Genomic DNA, 21,471 nt, shown 5'->3' with positions numbered 1-21,471 from the left:
TAGAAGCTACACTGGCATTTCTATACCACATCACACGCTGCGATATGTGCAAACTCTAAGATATATTTGTATCTTCTAATCTGTAATGGTGTTTTAATTGGTGCAATTTAGTTTTGTTTCTTCTTGAAGCAGCCATCTCTGACTCCAGTGTTGCTTGTTTCCTGACAAGAGAATCCCATTGTCTTACAGGTCAGCTTTGCCCCAGAAAGGCAGATTCAGAGCTAGCTCAGAAACTGGCTAATTGCTCAGTGCAACTTAATTCCCACTTATGCAGATGTTGGCAATCTGGTGTCTAATATTTAGGAAGCTGCTACACCAAAATTCAGGCTAGAAATTCCTGCTACTTGCAATAGCATGACCAATATTACTTCCAGTAAAATTTACTTCCCAATAATGAAAGACCTCAGAAGATCACACTGCACATAATGAATGTATAGGTGTGCACATTGAGGAGTTCAGAAAAATAAGAGCAAATTGCAACAGCACCATGTTATTGAACTTTTTATTTCCTGAATGATAAACAGGTCAGACACCCAGGGACTGGATATCAGTAGGTAGGTATAACAGGAGCTGATTACTGTGAAATACCTGAGTATATTTCCAAAGCTTAAACTGTTGTAGTGAATATGTCTTTTTCCCTTCTGCTACCTGTAGCTGTTTATGTACTTAGTGCTCCGAAGTTTGCTATTCCTCAGGATATGGTGCTAAGTATTTCTTTGTTCAATTTGGAATTGCATGATGTTTAATTTCTCAATATCTTTTTTTCTTCCTGATAGGTGGTGTGAGCCCTTGGGATCTTTTGATCTGCTTATCTTCCAGAAAAAATGATGGTACTGGCTGCATTCAAATGGATAACTTTCATCGTCTACAGTTATTCCAAAAGGTACAAGATTATTCTGTTTTCCTTTGTGGGAATGAGAGGACAGGGCTAGCCCAAGTTTTCAGCAACCAGTCATAAAAAGAAGAGCATCTGATGCTCATTTTATGCTGCAGCAGCATGGTTTAAAGGCAATACAATTTTTGTGGTTTTTTTCAAGTTTCCTATCTACTGAGAAATACTTGTCATATACCAAAATTTCATTCTTCTTTACATCACACTCAGTGACCAAAAGCAATTTCTCATTTGGACATGATATGTTATTTTGGATCTAAGTATTTCCATGTAAATACAGAAAATTGTTACAACTGAGTATCAAGTTTTCCTTTTCTTTGGCTTGAAAGTTTGCATTCTTGGCCACCCTCAACTAACAAATCAGGCAGCAAAAGTGTCTACAGAAGTCAGGGGAAATTTAAGCACTTCACCTCATTAGAAAAGAAAATTAGAAATGGGGAGAAATAACTAACAAATGGATACAATATTTCAGAATAGTAGCATAGGCAGAAGATAAAGCTGGACTAATTTAGGCTTCGTATCTTATAGTGCTATGGAGTTTAATCTAATGTAACTGCTCCTTTGTAAACATAACTTAGGCACCTCACCAAACAGTAACAGTGTTCCTACAATTGATTATGTGCAAGCTGGACCAGTGTTCTCCTTCAGGCCCTTCATGGGAGTTCCTTACCCTGGCACAACAATCTGCTTATTTACAGTCCAAAGCATCAGTAGTGCCAACATTTCTTGGTATTTTCAGCATTGTTTTTTTGTGTGTTTGGTTGGTTGGTTGGTTTTGGTTTTGGTGTTTTGTTGGTTTTTTTTTTGGTCTACACTTAAGCCTGTTGTGGGCACAGTTTAGGTTACTTTGATGTGCAAATGTCTAAATAAAGCACCTGACTTGTTGGTGAAAATATGGGACTTAAACTGAGGGCTTTGTTTGGAAAAGTGTGACCAAACTATGGATAAAGCTTGGCTTATATTTAAAGTACAATTCCATAGATATGGCAAGACCCAGAATTATAAACTCTGACCTGAGGGACAGAGAGAGTTAGAGCTGCTTTTGAAAGGCATTCAGGTTTGAAGTTCACCAAGATGCAAAAAAACGCTGTGTGTCCACAGAAGCCAGAGCTAGGAGCATGTACACTGGGGTTCCTGGGGGCAGGATGCCTTATCTAAGTGTATCCAGTGAGATTTATATAGCAGTTCCAGCATGCTAAAAATATACATGCTCTGGATTCAGGTCTCAGATCATAAAACACCCCAGGCTCCTGCAAACTGCTTTTTGCTCATTCTATCCATATGATCCTAACTGAGCCCCTAATACTGAGCAATATAATAGTCCTTACAGCACTCTGCAATGTCCAGAAGTTTCACACATGAATGACCGAGACATAAGGTGATCAAAGGAATTGTCCAAGTTCCCTCAGGAAGTCTGCAGCACAGCGTGGACTTAAACCAGATGGACCGTATCTCTGGATAACTTTAAATATTGGACTGACATTACTCACTGTTGGCATGTCCATACCTCGGTGCAACACAGTTCTTTGTTGCAGAGCCTGGATGTGGTTTAGCTATGTTAGCTTACCACTGTTCTCCAGCACAGTGATTCAAGAGACACAGGCTATTTCCATGCTGTGAGAGACAGTGATTGATAACTGGAAGAGAACAGAGAAGCTGCAGAAACAGAAAAGGCGGGTAGGGAAGGGGTGAAAACTCAACAGCCAGGAGGAAAGCCAGAAGTCTAAAATTTTGTGTAGTGATGGCTATGGAGGAAGAGCCCCCACTTTAATGTCATTATTCCACATTGCAGGGATGGTGAAGTTGTAATTCCCCTTTGACACTGGCAAGAGATTTGCATACAAGGTGTCTCTGATAAATTAAACACAAACTCATTGAAGGCTCCAAGAAAAAGAACACTTCTCTGAATGAAATAATTAAAGCTTATCTTTTCATGCACAGGTAAACCTACTTCCAGAAATCCAGCATTTCCTTTGTGGAAAAGAGGGATTATGCCAGATAACAAAAGTGTTTTCAGGTAATATAATTTCTTCAAATCTGCATATGTGATGATGGTCTTTTAATAGCTGTCACAGGAAGTCTCTGAAATTAGACTGTCAGGTTTGCAATTCTTTTTTATTTTTAGTCATGAATGCCTAGGGATGAAAAAATGAAACAAGAATGATAATCCATTTTGGACAACACTTAAACACACTTTAGTTATGCAGTATCTTTTCAGGTAAAGATATTGCATTGTTTAGCCATTGCATACTGCAGAAATAATTTGGCTATAAGTGTCTCATTTTTGGACTGTTTTGTGTTAATATAGTGTATTGATGTTTACACTTCAAAGCCCTGGGTTCAGTGTAATATGTTTGTTCAGCTTTACAAAAATGTTGTGACATGGAGAAGGAGTAGGAGTTGGAGTTTGGTTCCCATCCAGACACAGTTTACTGATAAAAAGCCTTTGTGTATTAAGATCATCGACCAGTAAAGTTTAAAGGTTACGGGCCTGTTGCCAGAGAATTCTTATTTACTATGGGTGAAATTCAGCTTCAAATAGAAACTAGAAAAAACTTTTGTACGTGGTATTAGGTCTTTTAGAGTTGCAGGGGAACACATTCTGAGCTCAGTTACACCACTAAATAATCAGTGTTAATGCTATTTTGGGTTTATGATCTATCTTCACTGTATAAACTTTACTTATAAGAAGCCTTGTCCTTCTTTTTTTTTTTTTTTTTTGCGTGTAATCCAGTAACAACCAACCCCACATGTATTCCATTAGTATTTAGCCTTGTTTTCAGACAAATAGACAAGACTGATCAGTTTGATTTTCCCTCTCCTCCTCTGCTCTCCCTCTCCTCTTCCTTTTCACCTTTTATGTGTGTGCTATCTTTAGCACATAAAAGAAGGATTAATTACATCTCATTTAACCATTTAAATGTCAGGTATCTTCTGCACCAGTATTCTAGGCTTCCCATTAAGCCCATGGGGAGAAAGGGACACCTTCAAACACCACTTTATTTTATCCTAAACTATGTGTTTAAAATAAGTGTGTTGAATTACTCTCTGCAGGTATCACTACTCAATTAAGTCTCACCACTGACTGTAAATGGAGCCTAGACAAGTCGCTTAGATTAAATACCTGACATTTGGATGCTTGACTAAAGTTGAGGTTAGGTGTTTCCTAACCTAAGCAGAGTATATTTTACCTTCAAAGATTGATCAATTTTAAAACCTATGCAAAGTGTTTCCCTTAAAGAACTGTGTGTTGGGGGTCAGTTTAAATTGAACAAAACTGATCCTAAGGAATATGCAGTATAAGGAACATTAGTCCAGGTTCAATGAGAGTCTCTTATTGTGAAGTCATATTACACCAGGTAAGTGATACATTCTGTTTTGGCTGAGGTTTAACTATGTCTTTAGTGATGTCTAGTGCCTTGATTCCCTTGCACTGGAAAGTGAATTAGAAAGTATTCTGATATAGTACCAGTTTCAGACAAATTTGAGCAGATTTCTAAAAATTTCAAGGACTTCAGAAATTGGTAGTAGCTACTCATGTTGTAACAGACTGCGTTCAAAAAATATTGGCTTGCCCTCCTACTTGGAGAAAGGCCAATTGCAGTAGTTTTATTATTTTGCTACTGCAAAACCGCAAACACAAGAGGCACTCACTACACACAGGGCTTTCCTCTTAAAATATGCACATTTTCACTGGTGTCCACAAGCTGTGGTACAAGCCACTCTGTGTATGTGGTCTGCTAAGCATTCCAGTGTTTTCTCTCCTTTATGGAAGGGCCATTTGTAAACATCTTAGTGCATACTTACATTATTAGTGCTTTCCTAGCCTTTCTGACTAATGCTGAAATCCGATTGAAATCAAGGTCATATGTGCACCCAGCAGCAGGTGTCTGAAAGTCCTACTCACACAGTAACGGAGGATTATTCTAGCAGACTGATGAAGCACTGTCAGATAGGAAAAGGTCCATCTCTCACCTTCCAGTTACCAGTAAAACAGATTTTGCAGTAGTTTAAAACAAATAAACAAATAAACAAATCCATCTCTTAAATCTAGGTGTCTCCACATCAGCATGTGGCCTAGGGGCTGAGGTAGCGGTTTCAACAAAAGGGTCTTGTGCCACTTGAGATGCCATGGAGAGTCCAGGACTCCCAGTAGGAAGGGCAGATTTGGCACAGAACCTATATCTTTGTGGTCCAGCAGCTGTAGGGTCAAAGGGATATCCTATGGTGTCCTAAATGACAATAGATGTCTGTGTGTGGATACTTGAATTTAACACTTTATATCTAAGCTCCCAAAATTAACAGAAGTACAGTTTAGAGTGAGCAAGCCCAAAAGAACATTTACTTTTAGTATAATTTACAGTTGGCTCAATTTCTCCACACTGATTGTACAGACTACACTGATGTCCACTGACAGGAATGAGAACTTAGACAGTGGCACACAGAGGATCATCTTGGTATAGATCAGACCTCAAAGTGTCTCAATCCAGAAAGGAATCCCATTCAATATCACTTGTCTCTGACAGCTAATTTTCTACAAGTGAAATACACCCACATAAGGTAACATTAAAATCAGAAGGGTAAATAACTTTATTTCAGGTTAAGAGAACAAAAAGGCCATCTTAAAAATGTAAAGCAAACTTCTATGTAGAGTCAAGACTTCAGATCCTCTCCTCCCCTTCCATTCATCTGATAAAGCCAGCTCTTTCCGCTTCTTTCTCTAGCTTGCCTCCTCTGACAGACCTTTCTTCTCAAAAACAACAATGTTGCCAATTATTAGGATTTGTTTGACCCTCAATTTTAAAATTATTTGGGGAAAGAATAGTTTTCATCACTATTTCCTCCACAGAAGAGTTTGTTTCCTTTCAAATCAGTCGTGTACTTTCACTCTTGTATGTTTAAGTCAACAGAGGTTTTCTGCAATTCAAGAGGATCGGTTGGTTTGCTATGACTGCATTTGTTGTTTAGTCAGCCCCACAAGGAGCCAAGCAATTTCCTGTAAAAGTGAAAACACAAAGTTGCTGCTCTAAGAATTATGTTATCTAATTAAAGACACACTAAGTTGTAGAAAGAAATATTAGGCAGCAAGCTGAGAGGATGGGGTTACTGAATTTACTATGGGTATGACAGTGTAGATATTGATAAGCAGTGGGTACGAGGGTAAAGATTATTTAAAAAAAAAGTTATTCTATTTGTTGTTGTGCAGCTAGTAAGCTGTTAGGTTTTATATTTAAGAGAGCATGACCCTTCTCATCCTTTTTGTATCAATATGGGAAAGAAAATGAGTTGTAGAAAATATCAGGTCATTGCTCATTTCTTTGCTTTGTCTCTTTATTGGAAAATCTTTTTGTCACTCTGAAAACTCACGTTGGCTCTATCTATGTAGGGGGAAAACTTAGGCACGAACCAGTGATGACTCCTTTTTATGAGACAGGAGAGAAGCTGGGGAGAGAAAAAAAAAGTTAGGAAATACAGACTTGGGGAAGAATTTAGAGGAGCAAAATATGTCAAAATACGTGTGATGTGTGTGGATAAATAGGATTGAATAAGAGAAGCAAAGATATGAAAGCATGTGCTAGAGGATGGGCACATGTGGCAGCGAGTTTGTGATGAGGCTTAAGAATGGTAATGGATCTTAAAATTCAGCACGCAAGACACTGCTAAGTGCTTGCTGCTCAGTCCGAAAATATTGGTTTCACTCTTGCTTTTGCAGGGCATTTGGCCCATTTTTTAATTGGGTGTCTGATGTTTGCTCACTATATGGAACTTGGGCCATGAAGAGGTCCTGACATGTCTATTGAATGACCAAGGAAGGCTCTTGGCACTTATTGGTCAGGTCAGCAAAAGCTGCAGCTGTTACAGGGATCTATGAATGAAATCTTCCTGCAAACATCCAAAATCTAAAAGCTCTCTGAGGTTGGAGTATGACTGGTGAAGATATTTCAGGTGCTCGTACTTCGTATCTCACCACAGGTGGGCTGAGAACAGGGCTTGGCTTCCTCCCAGAATGACTCTCTGCTGCTAGGTGGAGAGGACTAAGGTCCACAATGTGAGAAGAATTGTCCATTCTCAGTTTAGGGCACAGGAAAGGCACCCTAATGTATGCAAAACAAATACTCTCTTTGACAGATTTTGTCTGATAAAGTAGTAGGAATGCTTATAGCGTCGCCTCCCTGGTTTTCCTGATCCCTGAACAGCCCAGACTAGTCTGTCTTTACACACAAGCATTTCTCTTGCTTCATCACTTCCAAGGCTCACCCTGGGCTGTGCATAGCTGTTTTCTCTGCCCATCCAGATCACTGATTCTTTTTAAAGTAACATTTTGCTGTACACTTTCCTTCTGTGTTTCTTTTTGTTAGTGCCACTAGTGCAGAGACTTTACAAGTATCTACCAGCCTTTTGTACTCCCCCAGTCACCTACAGGGCTGGCCAACAGCATTAATCACACAGAAGGTCTTGGGATAGACACCATCCTAATGAAATTGTGTGGGAGGGAGAGCCAAGGTAGTCCAGCTGTGTGACTGTGCTCCTACTAGGTGATATGTTTACTGTCTGGTGCTAACCTCACTCCAGCTTTCCTCATCTCTTGCTTAGCAAATCAGCCCTGCCTGTCCCCGGTGTCCCTGGGTTACTCAGGAGTCAGCGGGAAGGGTGATGAGGGAAGGAAGAAAAATCCCACAGAACGACCTATGTAAGAGAGAAATTACAGATTAAATTTATTTTCTGTTGTAATAATTCAACATCTCTGCTACATGAACATGCTTTTTATAGGGAGATGCTTTTCTTTTGCCAGCTGGTGCTTATAAATTTCTACATATCAGTTGTGATCAGTTTTCTGCCTTCTACTTTTCTGCTACTGAAGTTGGAAACAGCCTCAAGAATGGCCAATAAAATCAGCATCTGATTCTTTTGAGTTATTTTGATTATAAACTACGTGGGGCAAGATTTTCTTTGTTTCACAACAGGGTCAGATCTCAGCTAGGACAAAAACATACTTCTGTAACAACAAATATGAGGAGACTGAAAAGAAATAAACAGCTAAATTGATTTAATTGCTTGGCCTTTACTCTTCCATATTCTACTCTTTTACTATTACAGAATTGTAGCTGTCGCTCTGATCATGTAATAATCAGCCAGGATTTTCATCGAGTTGCTTTCTCCAGAGTTTTATAACTTATCTGTAAATTTAAGTTCCGGTATGAAGAGTACACGTGGAAGAAGCAGCCCTTTTGGAAAATATTGAAAAAACCCCTAACCCTATCTTTTAACTGTGAGGATGCTTTAGGAATGAAGAAGCAAACATGTTTAATAAATACTGTTTAACATGCATCTGACAAAACAGAGAAGTGAAAAACATAGTAAATTATTAATCTAAACTGAGGCTGTATTTGCTGATGTTTTTAAAGGGGAAAATAAACAACACATAGATTTCGAAATGGTGCATTATTATCTTTATAATTCTGAAACCTCACAGGAGCCTTTAAGCATGAATTTCAGTGCATTCCAACCCATAGTTTAAATTCCTTTCCCTTTAGATCTGCTTTACTATGAACTCTTTTCTATACTGAACATATGTTAGATAGTTAGTTTAAATTTCCAGAAATGACTAATAAGTTGAAGTTTCTCCATTCCAAATATTCAAAGTAGGTTGCTTTGAGGTTAACTCTATTACAGAGGGAGGGATCACTGCAGTGTTTGAGCAAAGAAACCTTTTAAGGACAGCTAGTTCAATTGTCAGTAGTGAGTGGGATGTAAAACGTGCAACAACATGCACATTGCAAACGAAGCTTATAATACATGTCAAAATCATCACAGGACTGTAAGCATCAAGAAATAAATCACATTCCTGTGAAATCAATGGAAATTTTGCCAGGACTTCACTGGGGGCCAGGATTGCCCATAGTCTTCCTGGCTTCTTTCATATACTCAGCATCTGCTTTGCGTTTGACACTTTTCTAAATGCATAGATTTTAAAACTGAGTGTTAAAGGTTCTCTCTCTTTCTTTATCAACCTCAAAGCATGATGGGTAACCCATAGGAGAGTACTAATCTTTGTTTCACAGTTTTTTCATTGGATAGGTCAAACGTATAACAGAAGGCAATTAAATGGAATCGGTCTGCTTTCTGTGACAAGCCTGCAATGACCTCAGGGCATGTAGCAGCAGCAGTTCCACTGAAATCATCCATCCTCCAAAATCAACACCGAAAAATGGGAAAAATGTGTGTTCAGTGCTCATTACTTTCATGGTTATGCAGCTTAGAGCAGGTTACTATACATGACTGAGCAAAAGGTACTGGATTGGCTTTATTTTTACCAAAATCTGCTAGTCCTGGAAGTGCTCAGAAATACGCCTAAGACTTTGTGAAAGCTATTGAAGCATCTCCTGATGTGAAGCAATCTTTGCAGCTGTTGAACACACCTTTCCAACATGGGAAAATTGCCCAGTTGTAAATACCAGACAAGCACCAGGTTGTAGCAATGCATTTTGCCCAGTCTATATCAGAAATAGGCTCTTTGTGCTCCAGCATCCCACACCAGTCAGGCAGGTGGATGACCCCAGCACAGGATGCAATACAAAATTCCTCTGACCCACTGAGATGCCTTATCAGAGAGCAAACCTGCAAGGCAGGCAGAGAGGACCTCTTATCAGTCCCTCACGAATATTGTGTTGCAGAAACTGCCGAAAAATGATGGGAGGTGACTATAATTCTTTTTTTCCTGTGTGAGAGGATTCAGAGTCCTGATAGGAACAGACTACCACTATGAAAATCTAGGGAAAACATTCAGAAGGCTTTATGCAGATGGAGAGTCTCCTGTATACTTTCCGGAGTAATATACTTTAATGTTCTGAAGTGATATTTTTCCTGCTAAAAAGAAAAACAATTGGATGAAGACTCTGCAAGTACAAATGTGCTGAACTTACAATGTCCTTTATGAAAGACATGGACAGTGAGCAGGGCTCAGGACAAAGCACACCACCTTAATTACATTTCGTTATATTTCTAACCTGTGCTTAATTAAACAACCAGGAGCTTCCAAGGTGACCTGATTGCTCTTGAATTGTTTCATATGGATCTGACACTTGATGGGCACTTTAGAAATGACAGTCAATAGACAATAGTCTTAATTGTTCCTTGCTCCATGTTTTAAGTGTGTAAAATATAGCTTATTAGATCTTGAATGAAGTAAAAAAAAAAAAAAAAAAGAACAAAAAGGAAGCATATCATAACCCTTCTTGTAACAACAAAGGATAATATAAAAGGAAGGATAAAGAAGAGGACACATTATCACTCATCCTCAGTTTCCTTTTCTTTCAATTGAGTGTTACTCAGTTCAGCCAGTAGTCTTCTGCTGAATTCATTATCTTTGCAGGTCACCAGATGTTCCTGTTAACCTCACCATTCCATTTACCACCAGTCCATGTGGCCACAGCCAAGTCAACACCGACCTGGCTCAGCTCCAGGAAGTCTTAATTTGTCCAAATGTACTTCTAGCTATCGGTAAACCTTTTGCTCACTCACACGCCGTAACTCTTAAATCAGCTATTCTTTATTGCGTGTGGGTTGAATCTCATGTTACACTTCAGAACTCTGAGCCAAAGACAAGTAAATAACTTGGGAGCCAGAGGTGGGGGGAGAGGGAGCAAGAAATTGCTGTGTAGAATACTTGAAAGGCTGCATTAGATGTCAGTGTAGCTGCTTCATTAGATATCAGTTGTTGCAGTCAACTGATCTCTTTGACTCTGTGGTACTTTGAGAGACTGCAGTTGACAGAACAATATCTGCCACCAGTTCATGTGACAAAGAGGTGCTTAATTTTTTTGATCTAGAGGTGCTGACTTGCTTTGGTGGATGTTATACCTCCCTTTCACATGTGCCCCCCAGATGTTCCTGTGTCTCAGATTTGTGTTTTACCCGTTGCTGTGGTTAGAGGGCTAATGTGTGAACTCAACAGAGAACTTGTAGTGGCTTCCTTACCCATCAAAATGGCATCTTGGAGAACACCCTAGAGAGAGGGAAAGTGGTGCTGTTTGTCAGTGGTGCCATTTCAGAGATATCAGCATAAGAAACCTTCTTCAAACCAGAATTTTAATGAAGTGAAACATATTTTTAAGCGAAAGCAGATATCCAGCCTTAGGCTCTTTGCTGTGCACCAGATCATCACAAACAGCCTGCAGCTGCTCCTCAGGAAAATCGGCAGCTTGTGTAGCCTTTCAGTTACTGGAGAGCCACTTTAAAAGGGAAAATATTATTTTCTAGTAGTTTGTTGGTTTTTTGTTTGCTTGTTTTGTGTTTTTTTGGTTTTTTGTTTTTTTTTTTTTTGGTATGTGTGGGGGTTTGTTTGTTTGTTTTATTTGCTTGTTTGTTTTTAATCTTTAGAGTCTACTACAAGAATTACTGATATTAAGATCTGGATTTTTGAAGGTGGGGATGTAATCTGGACATGGCACTATGATGCTGGGACTCTTTCTAACTTGGTTTCCAAACTGCCTGACATATCAACTGCTGAGCCTGCCTCATCTCTTCTATTATAAAATGTTGATGTTATCTGCATACTTCAAAAGGACTGCTAATTTTACAACAGCTTGTAGAGTGATTTCAAGATGGAAAAACATGGCAATTACTGCAAAGAGTAAAGGCACTGCAGGCTAATTTTCATCGATGATAATGTTGACTAACAAATTTACAGCCCTAATAAACAGTGTTTCTGCTTTTGAGTGCAAGAACAGGTGAAGAGTTGTCATGAGAACAGATGCAGCTGAGTGTGCTGCAGTTCAGTGCTACTGACATCTCTTTATTATGATGATAACTGTATTCATTGATTAGTAGGAGTAGATTTACCAAAGTGAGGGACCTTCACTCCCTCATTAACTCTGCCTGGTGGTCTACAGGCTGTGTGTCATCTTGAAGGAGGAAGCACATTGTGACTGTCTCGCTCCCCTTTCTCCTTCTTCCAGCCACCTGGCGATCCAACAGAAGTGTGCAAGGCATCATACAAACAGGGTGCTCTCTAGCATGAGGAATAATTTATGAGCATTACTCCTTTCTTGTTCTTGGTACTAATTGCCAACACCCTGTATTTATTTAAACCTCTCTTCTTAAGGAGATTGTAGGTTTCCTTTTTTTTTATGTTGAGGCATTTTGCAATGACTTAGGGCAATACTAAGGAGATTCTACCCAGTAACCTGAGAATTTCAGGGCACCTGAAATTTCATCTGTCCCTATCTTTTTGTTTTGGTTTGGTTTTGTTTTGTTTTTTGGTTTTTTTTTGTTGGTTTTTTTTTTTTTTTTTTTTTTTTTTTGGTCATATCCAACTCTAGTAAATGGTCTACCGGGTAGTGGCAAATGAATTAATGTCAAAGCAATCTTTTCTATTTCCTTAAAACAGCTAAAATTCTCATTTTAGAGGAGTAAACATAGATATAAACCTCATCTCATTATTTTCAAACCCTGCCTTGTGAATTAATACCATATTGGTTACTTGTTGCTGTAGCAACACAATTACAACCATGTTTTAAAAAGAAAAAGATGCATTCTACATTCTCCTGAGTAACAAGCTGAACAGCCCTTCTCTGCTGCCCTGTTCTTATTTTCAGTGAAATATTAGCTTTCTTTTAAATTTAAAAAATATGTTTTGTGCATTTTCTTTTCTCAACATCAGGGTCATTTTAACTAAAGCAATTGCTGAAAAACGTGCACCTTTGACATACTTTGGCTTTCAGCCAATCAGCTGAAAAGATCTGCCATTCTTGTCCTCTGCATGGTTCTGTTAATGTTGTCAGGTAGCTATGACCTAATGTAAAAGGTTGTATGTGTCACAGGGAGCTTGGTCTGGAAGCACAATTCTGCCTCCTTTGAGCTGTATGCTGCAGCCATCAAAGCAGGACAACCTGTAGTTGCAGTGGGACCATAACAAATCGCTGTAGTGGAGTGCCATTGTCTCTTTACAGGGTAGAAATTGCCATAGTGAAATGGTGTTGTGTCTTTACAGAGTGGGTACGGAAAAAATAGGACTTCATTTAGCAGATCTGCTCCGTATGCGTATTCAGAAACAAGTCCGCTAAACAAATGACTTAGTGGGAGTTTACTGGCTTGTTCCTGCTATCACTACAGAGCCAAATAGGGAGAGAGTAGTCTACCAAACAGGTAGTCACTTACAAAGTCCAAATCAGTTATAATGCATAACACAACTCGAAGATGCCAATGAGAGTATAATCTGAACATGAGGTGCTATATTAATAAGTGCCTGGTTTTGGTTAGTAAAGCCTTAAATCCTGCTCAATGGTGCATGGAAAGTGAAGGAGAAAATTAATTTCAGATCCCAGTTGAGCTTGGAAGGCTGAACTGAGCTGATGTGATAAACAGTCGATAAACACAGACAATCACAATGTAATTTTAACAGGATCTGTATGAAAATGAGTAGTACTTCTCCATGAATGGCTGCTCACAGCTCATCACCAGACACACAACTTCAGTTTTATTTTTCATTTCATGCACCGAAGTGGAGAATGCATGCATTAAAAGAGAAGCTATACAAATAAATTCATAACAGCACGGTGCAATATGTCATTAAAAAGATGAGTAACAAGGTTTGGGAATAATGTGAACAACTTGACATTTCCCTGACTGTTACTTAAGAACTTGAAATCTGAGCTGTCTTAGAGTTAATGAAAACCACCCTACATGAAATAATGACATAATGTGAGGGCTCTGAGCCTTTTTAGCAGCATAGTAAAAGCAGAAAATACATACCACCCGTTGACTGATCTCATATCACAATATTTTGACTAGTATTTATAGTCACATACCTCAGTAATCTTGAGGACTCTGGTACATCAGCCCTGTTCCCTCTGCATTTGGTGGCAGAGCTAAGACTCCTATAGATTTCAGTAATTACAAAATGTAGCCTTAAACAGTGAACCTAGGAACAAGGATATGTTTTTATTTACTGAGCTGTCTGTGTGATTACAGTGGCATAGTCCCTTGGTCCTTAGATAAATTTCTTATCCCTTTTAGTTGTAGTTAGGGCTATGTGAGAAACAAAGTTTTTGGTATTGTACATTTAGAAATAAAGGATTTATATTTAGAAGGGGGAAGGGGATGTTTTCTTCTATGCAGTACTCATACACTCTTAAAGCAGGAGTTGCAGTTGAGCCTCTGAGCTTGCAGCTGGCAGAAGGTGCTTGGTGGGTGTAAAGCTCTCTGCCAGCAAATCCAAAAAGGATTATAGTCTCAGCATTGTTATTTTACATTTTTGCCTGATGCTGGTAGTTTCTCTCTGCCCATTGTGTTTTACACCTATTATCTTTAACAGCAGGAGTCCGCCGCTGCTTCCAATGCTTTGCTGACTTTATCATCCTCTCGGCACTTTTTCAGGCCTGCAGCTCCCAGTTATCACCCCAGAGTGCCCCGGTCAGCCTGGGCTGCCAAGGGCCAGCGTTACAGGCAACATGTCCCAGGGCAGTGAAAGCGCTGAGAAGACACGTACAGCCCATCATCTGCGGTCCTGGTGGGAGCCGAGCAGGAGCGCACAGCTGTAAGACAAAAATGAAACCCCACCCTCAGAAACTGCGAGTGCTTCATTGCGGTTTTGGTTGGGAGTCAAGGACACAGAATGTAGCAAGAACGCAGCAAGTGTAGCACTTGGATGTCTTGCATCTCTTATACTTGCACAATGTTTATTTTTGTACTAGCCAAGCTTCAATGTTTTTGTATGTGAACAGCTAAGTCTTTATGTCGAGGGTATTGAAACATCTAGGCAGATAAATACAGACCCAGAGACACCCCTGAATGTTTAGGTCTTGTAGCAGCTGCTCCCATCCCTGCCTTGTCCCTACTACAGGCACATATACGTAGTTCTTTACACAGAGACCCTCCCTGAAGTGAAAAACTAAGAAATATGTGAGAACTGGCTCTCCAAGTGCTGTTTCCTATGTTACATTATCTCACAAATATTATGCTCTGAGGCCCTACTGTTCTGCAGAGAGGAGAAAAAGGTCTCTTTAAGACAGATATTCTTAGACACTCTTAATAGGAAGCAAAACTGAGGTCTGTAAAGGCCAAAGATTACACAGAAATGGTAGGACAGCCCTGTGTCTTTTTACCAGTAATCTGTCTTAGAGACCCATAGTTTGTATAGTCATCCTGTCATTGCATTTATTAGAGGGCAGATTGAAACTCAGCGATTTTATCAAGCAGAATAGCAATCACATTTTTGTGATTAGCCCAAGTATAGCTCAGATTTCCCCAAGTAATAAGCTTTTATATAGCAGATTTTTTTTTCCTGTTCTGTTTCAACGGCTGATTCTTTTTGTGTGGACTATGGGAGCTGTAGGCCAGTATCTAGAGAGCCATGCCACTTCCTAGACAAAGGTACCTTGCATAATTATTTTATGTTTAGTTGATTCGTTCTGGGTTATTTCTAGGTGTCATAGTCACTCATAATATTTGGAGTCATAGTTCATGGCTTTCATTAGAGAAAGCATGAAGTGCCACATGATTTTGTTCCTGTATTACACTGAAGGAAGTGCTAACAATAGTGCAGTCTTTCCATAGTTCGTTTTTTTTGTTGTTGTTGTTTTAGTTTGGCTTTTTTTTTTTTTTTCCTGAATTCACCACAAATCAGTGTTAAATTTGGGCACTTCAGCTATGCACCTTTGTTACTTAAACTGCTTGGATTTCTTTAATGGTTTTGCCTTTACTCTGAATGTCCTGGGTTTGCAACAACTACAACATGTCCACAGTGCATTTACCCATATGTACTCTCAAATGTAACTCTATCCTAACAGTTACATTCTATGTATGGAAATTCAAATTTTAAAATAGTGAAAGCAATAAAAAGACTTGACATACAGCTTTGTTCCAGCCTGCTTGGTTTCATCTACTGTGTTGTTTAACTCGAGGGGAAAAAAAAAGGCAATTTCCTGTTTCCACTATTACTATTTCATTATTTTTTTTATAGCTTAATTTCCTCATTTGCAGAAGCACTTCATTAATGCTGTATATTCTTATTACTTTCCAGAAGTCAAGTATCAGTTTCACCAGAACACCAGGACGTCCTTAAAGCTCAAGACTTTTCCGTCATCATCAAAGCATATGTGCTTGTGACATCCTTAACACCTCTGCGGGCATTCATTCATTCAACCGCCATTGTCTGGCATCCACCCAAGAAGAAGCACTTTACTGTAAAGGTAAAACATTTCATTTACTAATTTTTCCATCTTTCAGGCAAAGAACAGAGACAGAAAAAACAGATAATAGCTCTCTTCTCTTTTACCTCCTCTTTATTTGCAGTCTTCAGACGACATGTGAATATTCTCCTAATGTACAGCTTTCATTTCTCAGCATGAGTGGGATTTGATTCATGAAGGAGGGAAGAGTTGCCATGTGCGGTGGGGTTATGAAGGGCCCTGGGATTTGCTGCTTCAGAGCCCATTTTTGTTGGTGACATTTGACAGCAGTTGCAAGGTTTCCTCTGAAACACAGCAGTGCTTCAGGCAGAAATGTCTTTTGCCCGGATATTGACAGTGCCATAAAAAGGAAAGTAAATATTTAAAATGTTTTGTTTATATTTCTTTTTTTAGGTGCAGTAAAACAGAGTGAAGGAGGATCAGGGTCAGGGTCAGATTTTATGAAGCAGGATGTTTCATATGTACCTTAATTAGATTAACTCTGGACACCTCCAAGTGCCCGGAGACATCCTTTTCTCTCCATGTCTAGTTTGCTCAACAGTCCTATGGATTTCCAAACATGCCTTCCCATTCCTTTGTTATTTCAGCAAGTAACTGTGCTTATAACATGGCAGCTTTTTGTGAAGGAGCTACAGTTCCGTGTCTGTTTCCTCCCCTCTGAAGGAATGAGGTCGCAAAGTAGCAGTGATTTCTTGAGGTCACACAGATCAGCTCCTGCACAACCATCTGAGGATGGTGCATTTTGCCCATGTAGCCCTTTTGAGGTAGGAGCAAGTCTTGGCTTTGGATCAGTCTCAGTGTTGTGGTGCCACTGTCAGGACTCTTGATGATGCCAGCCATTTGGTATGTTCTACAATTTTAGCTCTCTCAAAGTTAAGTGCCTAGTCTAAGCTCATTATCTAATTCTAGTTATTGGAGAAACAGACACCTCTAGAGAACAAATCATCCCACTCAATTTAGACACTGATTTTGGAATGAGATGAGTTTCCTGTTAAAAGTATCTGCTTCCTTCCATGGGCTATGATACTCTTAGAGAACATACCAAATTCTAGATTGCCAGAACTAGCTGAGTTGAACCTATTTCTCTCTCTTTCCCCACTCAGAAGCTAGGGAAGCCCAAAGAGATACATTATTTTGCCATCTATTTTCCTCTGTTTACATTTAGGAAGACTAATGACCACCCACTTTCAAACCCTGGGATTCGGTTTTGTTTTATGTTTATTAAAATAGCAAAATGTCCAGCAGCATCAGTGTTGCAGCTGAAGTATGGACTACTTTAAAGGCTGGTACTTATAAGTAATTGTGATATGGTTCTGTAAAATAATTTCCACTGAGGAAAATCTGCTGAATGGGGTGCCCACTGCCATTTACAGAGTACTTTGGCAGCTGAAGAAGCACTAAAAATGATAGATAGAAGTAGCAGCACTTCTATAGTAGTTCCACTCTGGTTACTGCTGTTGTGGTGTTCTATCTTCTGCGGCTTTAGGCAGAATTGTCAAAATGGCAAGAAATAAACAAAAAAAAGGCATCACAGAAAGCACATTTATAGTGATGTAAAGACTGAAATGCAAATTAACAAAATGGTGGGAAGTGGGTTGTATAAGACTGTCTCTCAGCATAAACAGTGTGCCCTATAAAGAACCTGGGAGGAATCAGAGAGTCTCCAGGAGAAGTGAGACATTGGGAATTCATGAAGTGACCAGAGAGCACTAGTGGGAGAATCACAGAGAGGCTTCTGTGCTTGGTACAAAGGCATCAGACAGGATATCATCTGTCAGAAAACAATACTTGGGAGAAGATTTTAATTCAGTTGTTGACATCCTTCAGGATGAGATTACATCAAGTTTCTCATAAACATTGCAGAGTTGTCACTTGTTGCCAGTGGGATGTGCCATGCCAGCAGAATATTCTCCTCTCCCTGTGTTACCAGTTGAGCTATGGATATCTGTACCAGCCAAGGAACCTGGTCCAGAAAACTCCTAAGCCTCCAGTTTCTGCCAACTCTATTGTGTAGGAAGGAAAATTGTTTGTTATGTTGTGATGTTCCAACCTGTCAATAGTCAATAATGACAGAAAGGATCTCTAAGACCTGATATTCTGCTGATTGACAGAATACCTATCAATGTCACTGGGGACTGAACATGCCTATACAGGAGACTTTGGTCTGGAAAAATTTGGTAGTGTTTGATGTGTTTTTCCCCAAGAACAGTTGACTATTTTGTTTTGTTTTGTTTTGTTGTGGGTTTTTGGTTGGTTGGTTGGTTGTTTTTGTGAACAGATGAGAATAATTTAAATCTGCTGCTATCATAGATGTGCTGCTTTCAGTAATATTGCACAATAATTTAGAGACCCCCTCAGTGTATATAGGTCTCTGGTCAGCAAATTTTATCATGCCAGTATAATTAAACTATTACTGATGAGAAATTGAGCCACAATTGTGGTTAACTTGGTTACAGCATTACTATCACAATCCCAGTATATTAAGTTTAAAATTTGATCCTCTATGTACAACAACTCTTTATAGTTTATAGGAAGGGGAGATTTTTAAGAGGACTGGACATGGGGTATCAGAAGACACCAAATGATTAAGAGAAACTGTGTAAAGAAAAGCCAGAAGTTTAATAAATTAAATAATACTGCATTCCTCACTGTTTCTTTGATAGTAAACTATTACAAATTATTTTTACAACTCAGATATACTTATCGTAATTATAGTGGCAAGGCTTCAGAATGACTCCTTGAATAAGCATTGACCAAATGGCAGTTCAGGAAGAGTTCAAATGTGTTTTGTTCACCAGCTGCCAGGTTTTCTCTGGATTATGCACATTTTGATATCTCAGTCCAGAAAGCAAAGGAAGCTAAATCCTGTGCTGGCATGAGATTTTTGTGTGTACTCAAGGAGTGGCAAAAGTGTTACTTTACAGTTGGGCTCTGGTCGGGAAGATGCAGGAAAATCAGGGGACTTTCTGCCACACAAATGTTTTGATATGAGACTTGCGTAACAGTCCTATTTCCTTGAGGAAATTTGGAAACCCCTTATTTAGACCATCTGTGCTTTGAAAAATTAATAATAAAATAGAAGCTTTCTATTTTGCATATGGTACCGATTAAGGGATGGATCTCTGTCAATGTATGCAATAATTACCTTTGAGTTAATCAAGATTATGCATGTGTATCGAGCAGAAGGCTGATCTCTGAATAATTTTCTGTTTTATTGAAGCTGGTGTCAGAAACAGTCGTTTATGATTGATTATCTCAAGGTTTAACACACTGTGAAGTGCTTCCTTTGCCCTGCCATTAACCTTTTCCAGCCTGGTCCCAGTTCTTAATGAAGGGATAGACTTTCATAGACTTTAGTGGTGCCAAGTCCTTCCATGCTGTTGGCAGCTTTGCACAGCCCCCACTCCGGCTCATTGTCCCTTCACTCATCCAAAATAAACAGTTAGGTGTCTCCTGGATTGGAATTCCTGGACTGGTGTACTTGCCTAACCTTTGATACTCTCAGCTGAAACTATGCCCTTAAGTGATTTTCCTGTTGTGCAGTGAAGTAAACATAATTTATTAAAGCAGTTTGCTGATAAGCTCTGTGTGGTATAAGTCACTACACCACTGAAATTTTCTCTCTATGTGGTATGCATTTGAAAACTTGACTAAAGAGAAATATTTTTTTATACTTAACATATATGCAAATAAAACTGGACCCTCACCTCCCCAGGAAATACATCTTTTAGGATGACGTGGAGGTCTGGCTAAGAGCCGAACGCTGTGAAAATAAGGTTGTCGTATTGCCCTCAAGTGGCCATTTTTATATTACGTCAAGTACAATCCAGAGACAATGTGAACTAGAACGTAAACATGCACGCATATAAAGAGCAAAATACTTAGAAACAGCAGAAATGCCTAGTATCTTTTCCCTTTTGTTTTATTTTTGAATTACATATTCTTGCCTTCTTACTTAGCAGGAGCAAATGCAAATAAAATTACCATAAACTCTTAATCAATTAGATTGCAGGGTTACTTGGAAATAAAATTACATTTGTCCATCAGATTCTGTAAGAACTTAGCTTTTGCATTTCACTGTTCTTGCAAGTAGCCTGTGTAAAGAATCAAATGCTCTAATGCTCCCCTTCCTGGGAGACTGAACATAACACAATCGCCACCTCTAGCATCTAGAGCCCTATCATTCCTCTTTTCACTGATACAAGAATTAAAGTCTGTCTGGACTAGGGGGAGATCAAAGACATACTTGGTCTGACATTGTGTTTCAGGCAAGAAAGCATCATGAAACTGTGGAAGAGAACAAGCATAGAGTGGGACTCATCCCTAGGCAGACTGTAGTTATTTCTGGTAATTTGCAAGGTTAGAAACACAAAACTGGAGGTGGAATATATATATATTTATGGTTAATAAGCTCCAGTGGACTTTTATGCCATGCAATCCTCTGATAAATTTTTAAATCCATTAATGCTTTTGGTCTTCCCAACCTCCATTAGTAATGAGATTCTACAGATTAATTATATGTTACCTGAGGAAGAGTATTTGTTTGCTTTAAGTCTTCTATCTGATTACTCAATTTCACATCCCTAATTCTTGTCTTAAAAGAAGGAACAAGCAATTTTTCCTTTTTTTACCTTCTCCAAGTCTGTGCCAATCTGTCATGTAGTGCACAGAGTTAAAATTCTTCCTAGAGTTCTTTCTGCTCTCCTCAGTACAAACACCCCAGTTCCTCTGGTAAGAGCTCTAGTCTGATGCTTCTTTGTAACAGGAGGATATGTCATAAGCAAGTCTCTACACTGTCATGCAGGTCTATAGTTCTCTGCTTTTCTCCTGGTCCACAGATGCCCTTGCTCTGGCTCTTCGGTCCAGGTAGGTGTGTAAACTTGTCCCTCTGTGGCTCCCAGTTTGCGTAGACCTACCTCCTGTTGTCCTGATTCTTCTTCTTGTCTTTCTGTTTTGCTTTCCAGTCAAGCTGATCCAAGTTTCCTTCTCACAGGAAGCTGGGAAATGCTGTTACTAAATCACTTTTGCTTTTCCACTCAGAAGTCTATGAACCATTCTTAGTTCAGTCTCAGTCAAAGGACTTAGTTCAATGGTTGCTGAAGCTGATGACTGTCTTTTTGTCTTCAGACTTTTAGTCTCAGGAGCAAGGATCCTTAGAGGAAAGTTTTCTCAGATGGTCTTTTCTCCTTTTTTCACTAGCAAAGGCTTAAATAAGACATTCAGGAACAACCACAAGAGTGGAGATTTTCCACTTAAGTCTGAAATAAGAGTATCCTCCATGTAAGTAAGTTATAGAAATGGTAAGGGACAGGAGTAGTTTTGTCCTGAGATATAAAAATCTTACGTAAAGAAAAAAAAAAAAACAACATGTACAATATATAAAAAAAT

The 21,471-nt window shown here is 39.1% G+C and overlaps 1 protein-coding gene across 1 annotated transcript in view; it reads left to right on the top strand.

The window, feature by feature from the left end:
• Positions 1 to 21,471, top strand: part of CPED1 (cadherin like and PC-esterase domain containing 1) — a gene marked incomplete at both ends in the record, with an annotated part of 145,322 nt that overhangs the window by 34,287 nt on the left and 89,564 nt on the right. The window contains 4 exon segments of the mRNA XM_080364016.1: positions 777 to 883; positions 2,834 to 2,909; positions 14,270 to 14,429; positions 15,915 to 16,083. Of these exon segments, the coding sequence (XP_080220142.1) occupies positions 777 to 883; positions 2,834 to 2,909; positions 14,270 to 14,429; positions 15,915 to 16,083 (512 nt within the window).

The sequence above is a fragment of the Nesoenas mayeri genome (genome assembly GCF_963082525.1).
Source record: "Nesoenas mayeri genome assembly, chromosome: 1".
Lineage (NCBI taxonomy): Eukaryota > Metazoa > Chordata > Aves > Columbiformes > Columbidae > Nesoenas > Nesoenas mayeri.
This window is presented reverse-complemented; position numbering and strand designations above follow the sequence as displayed.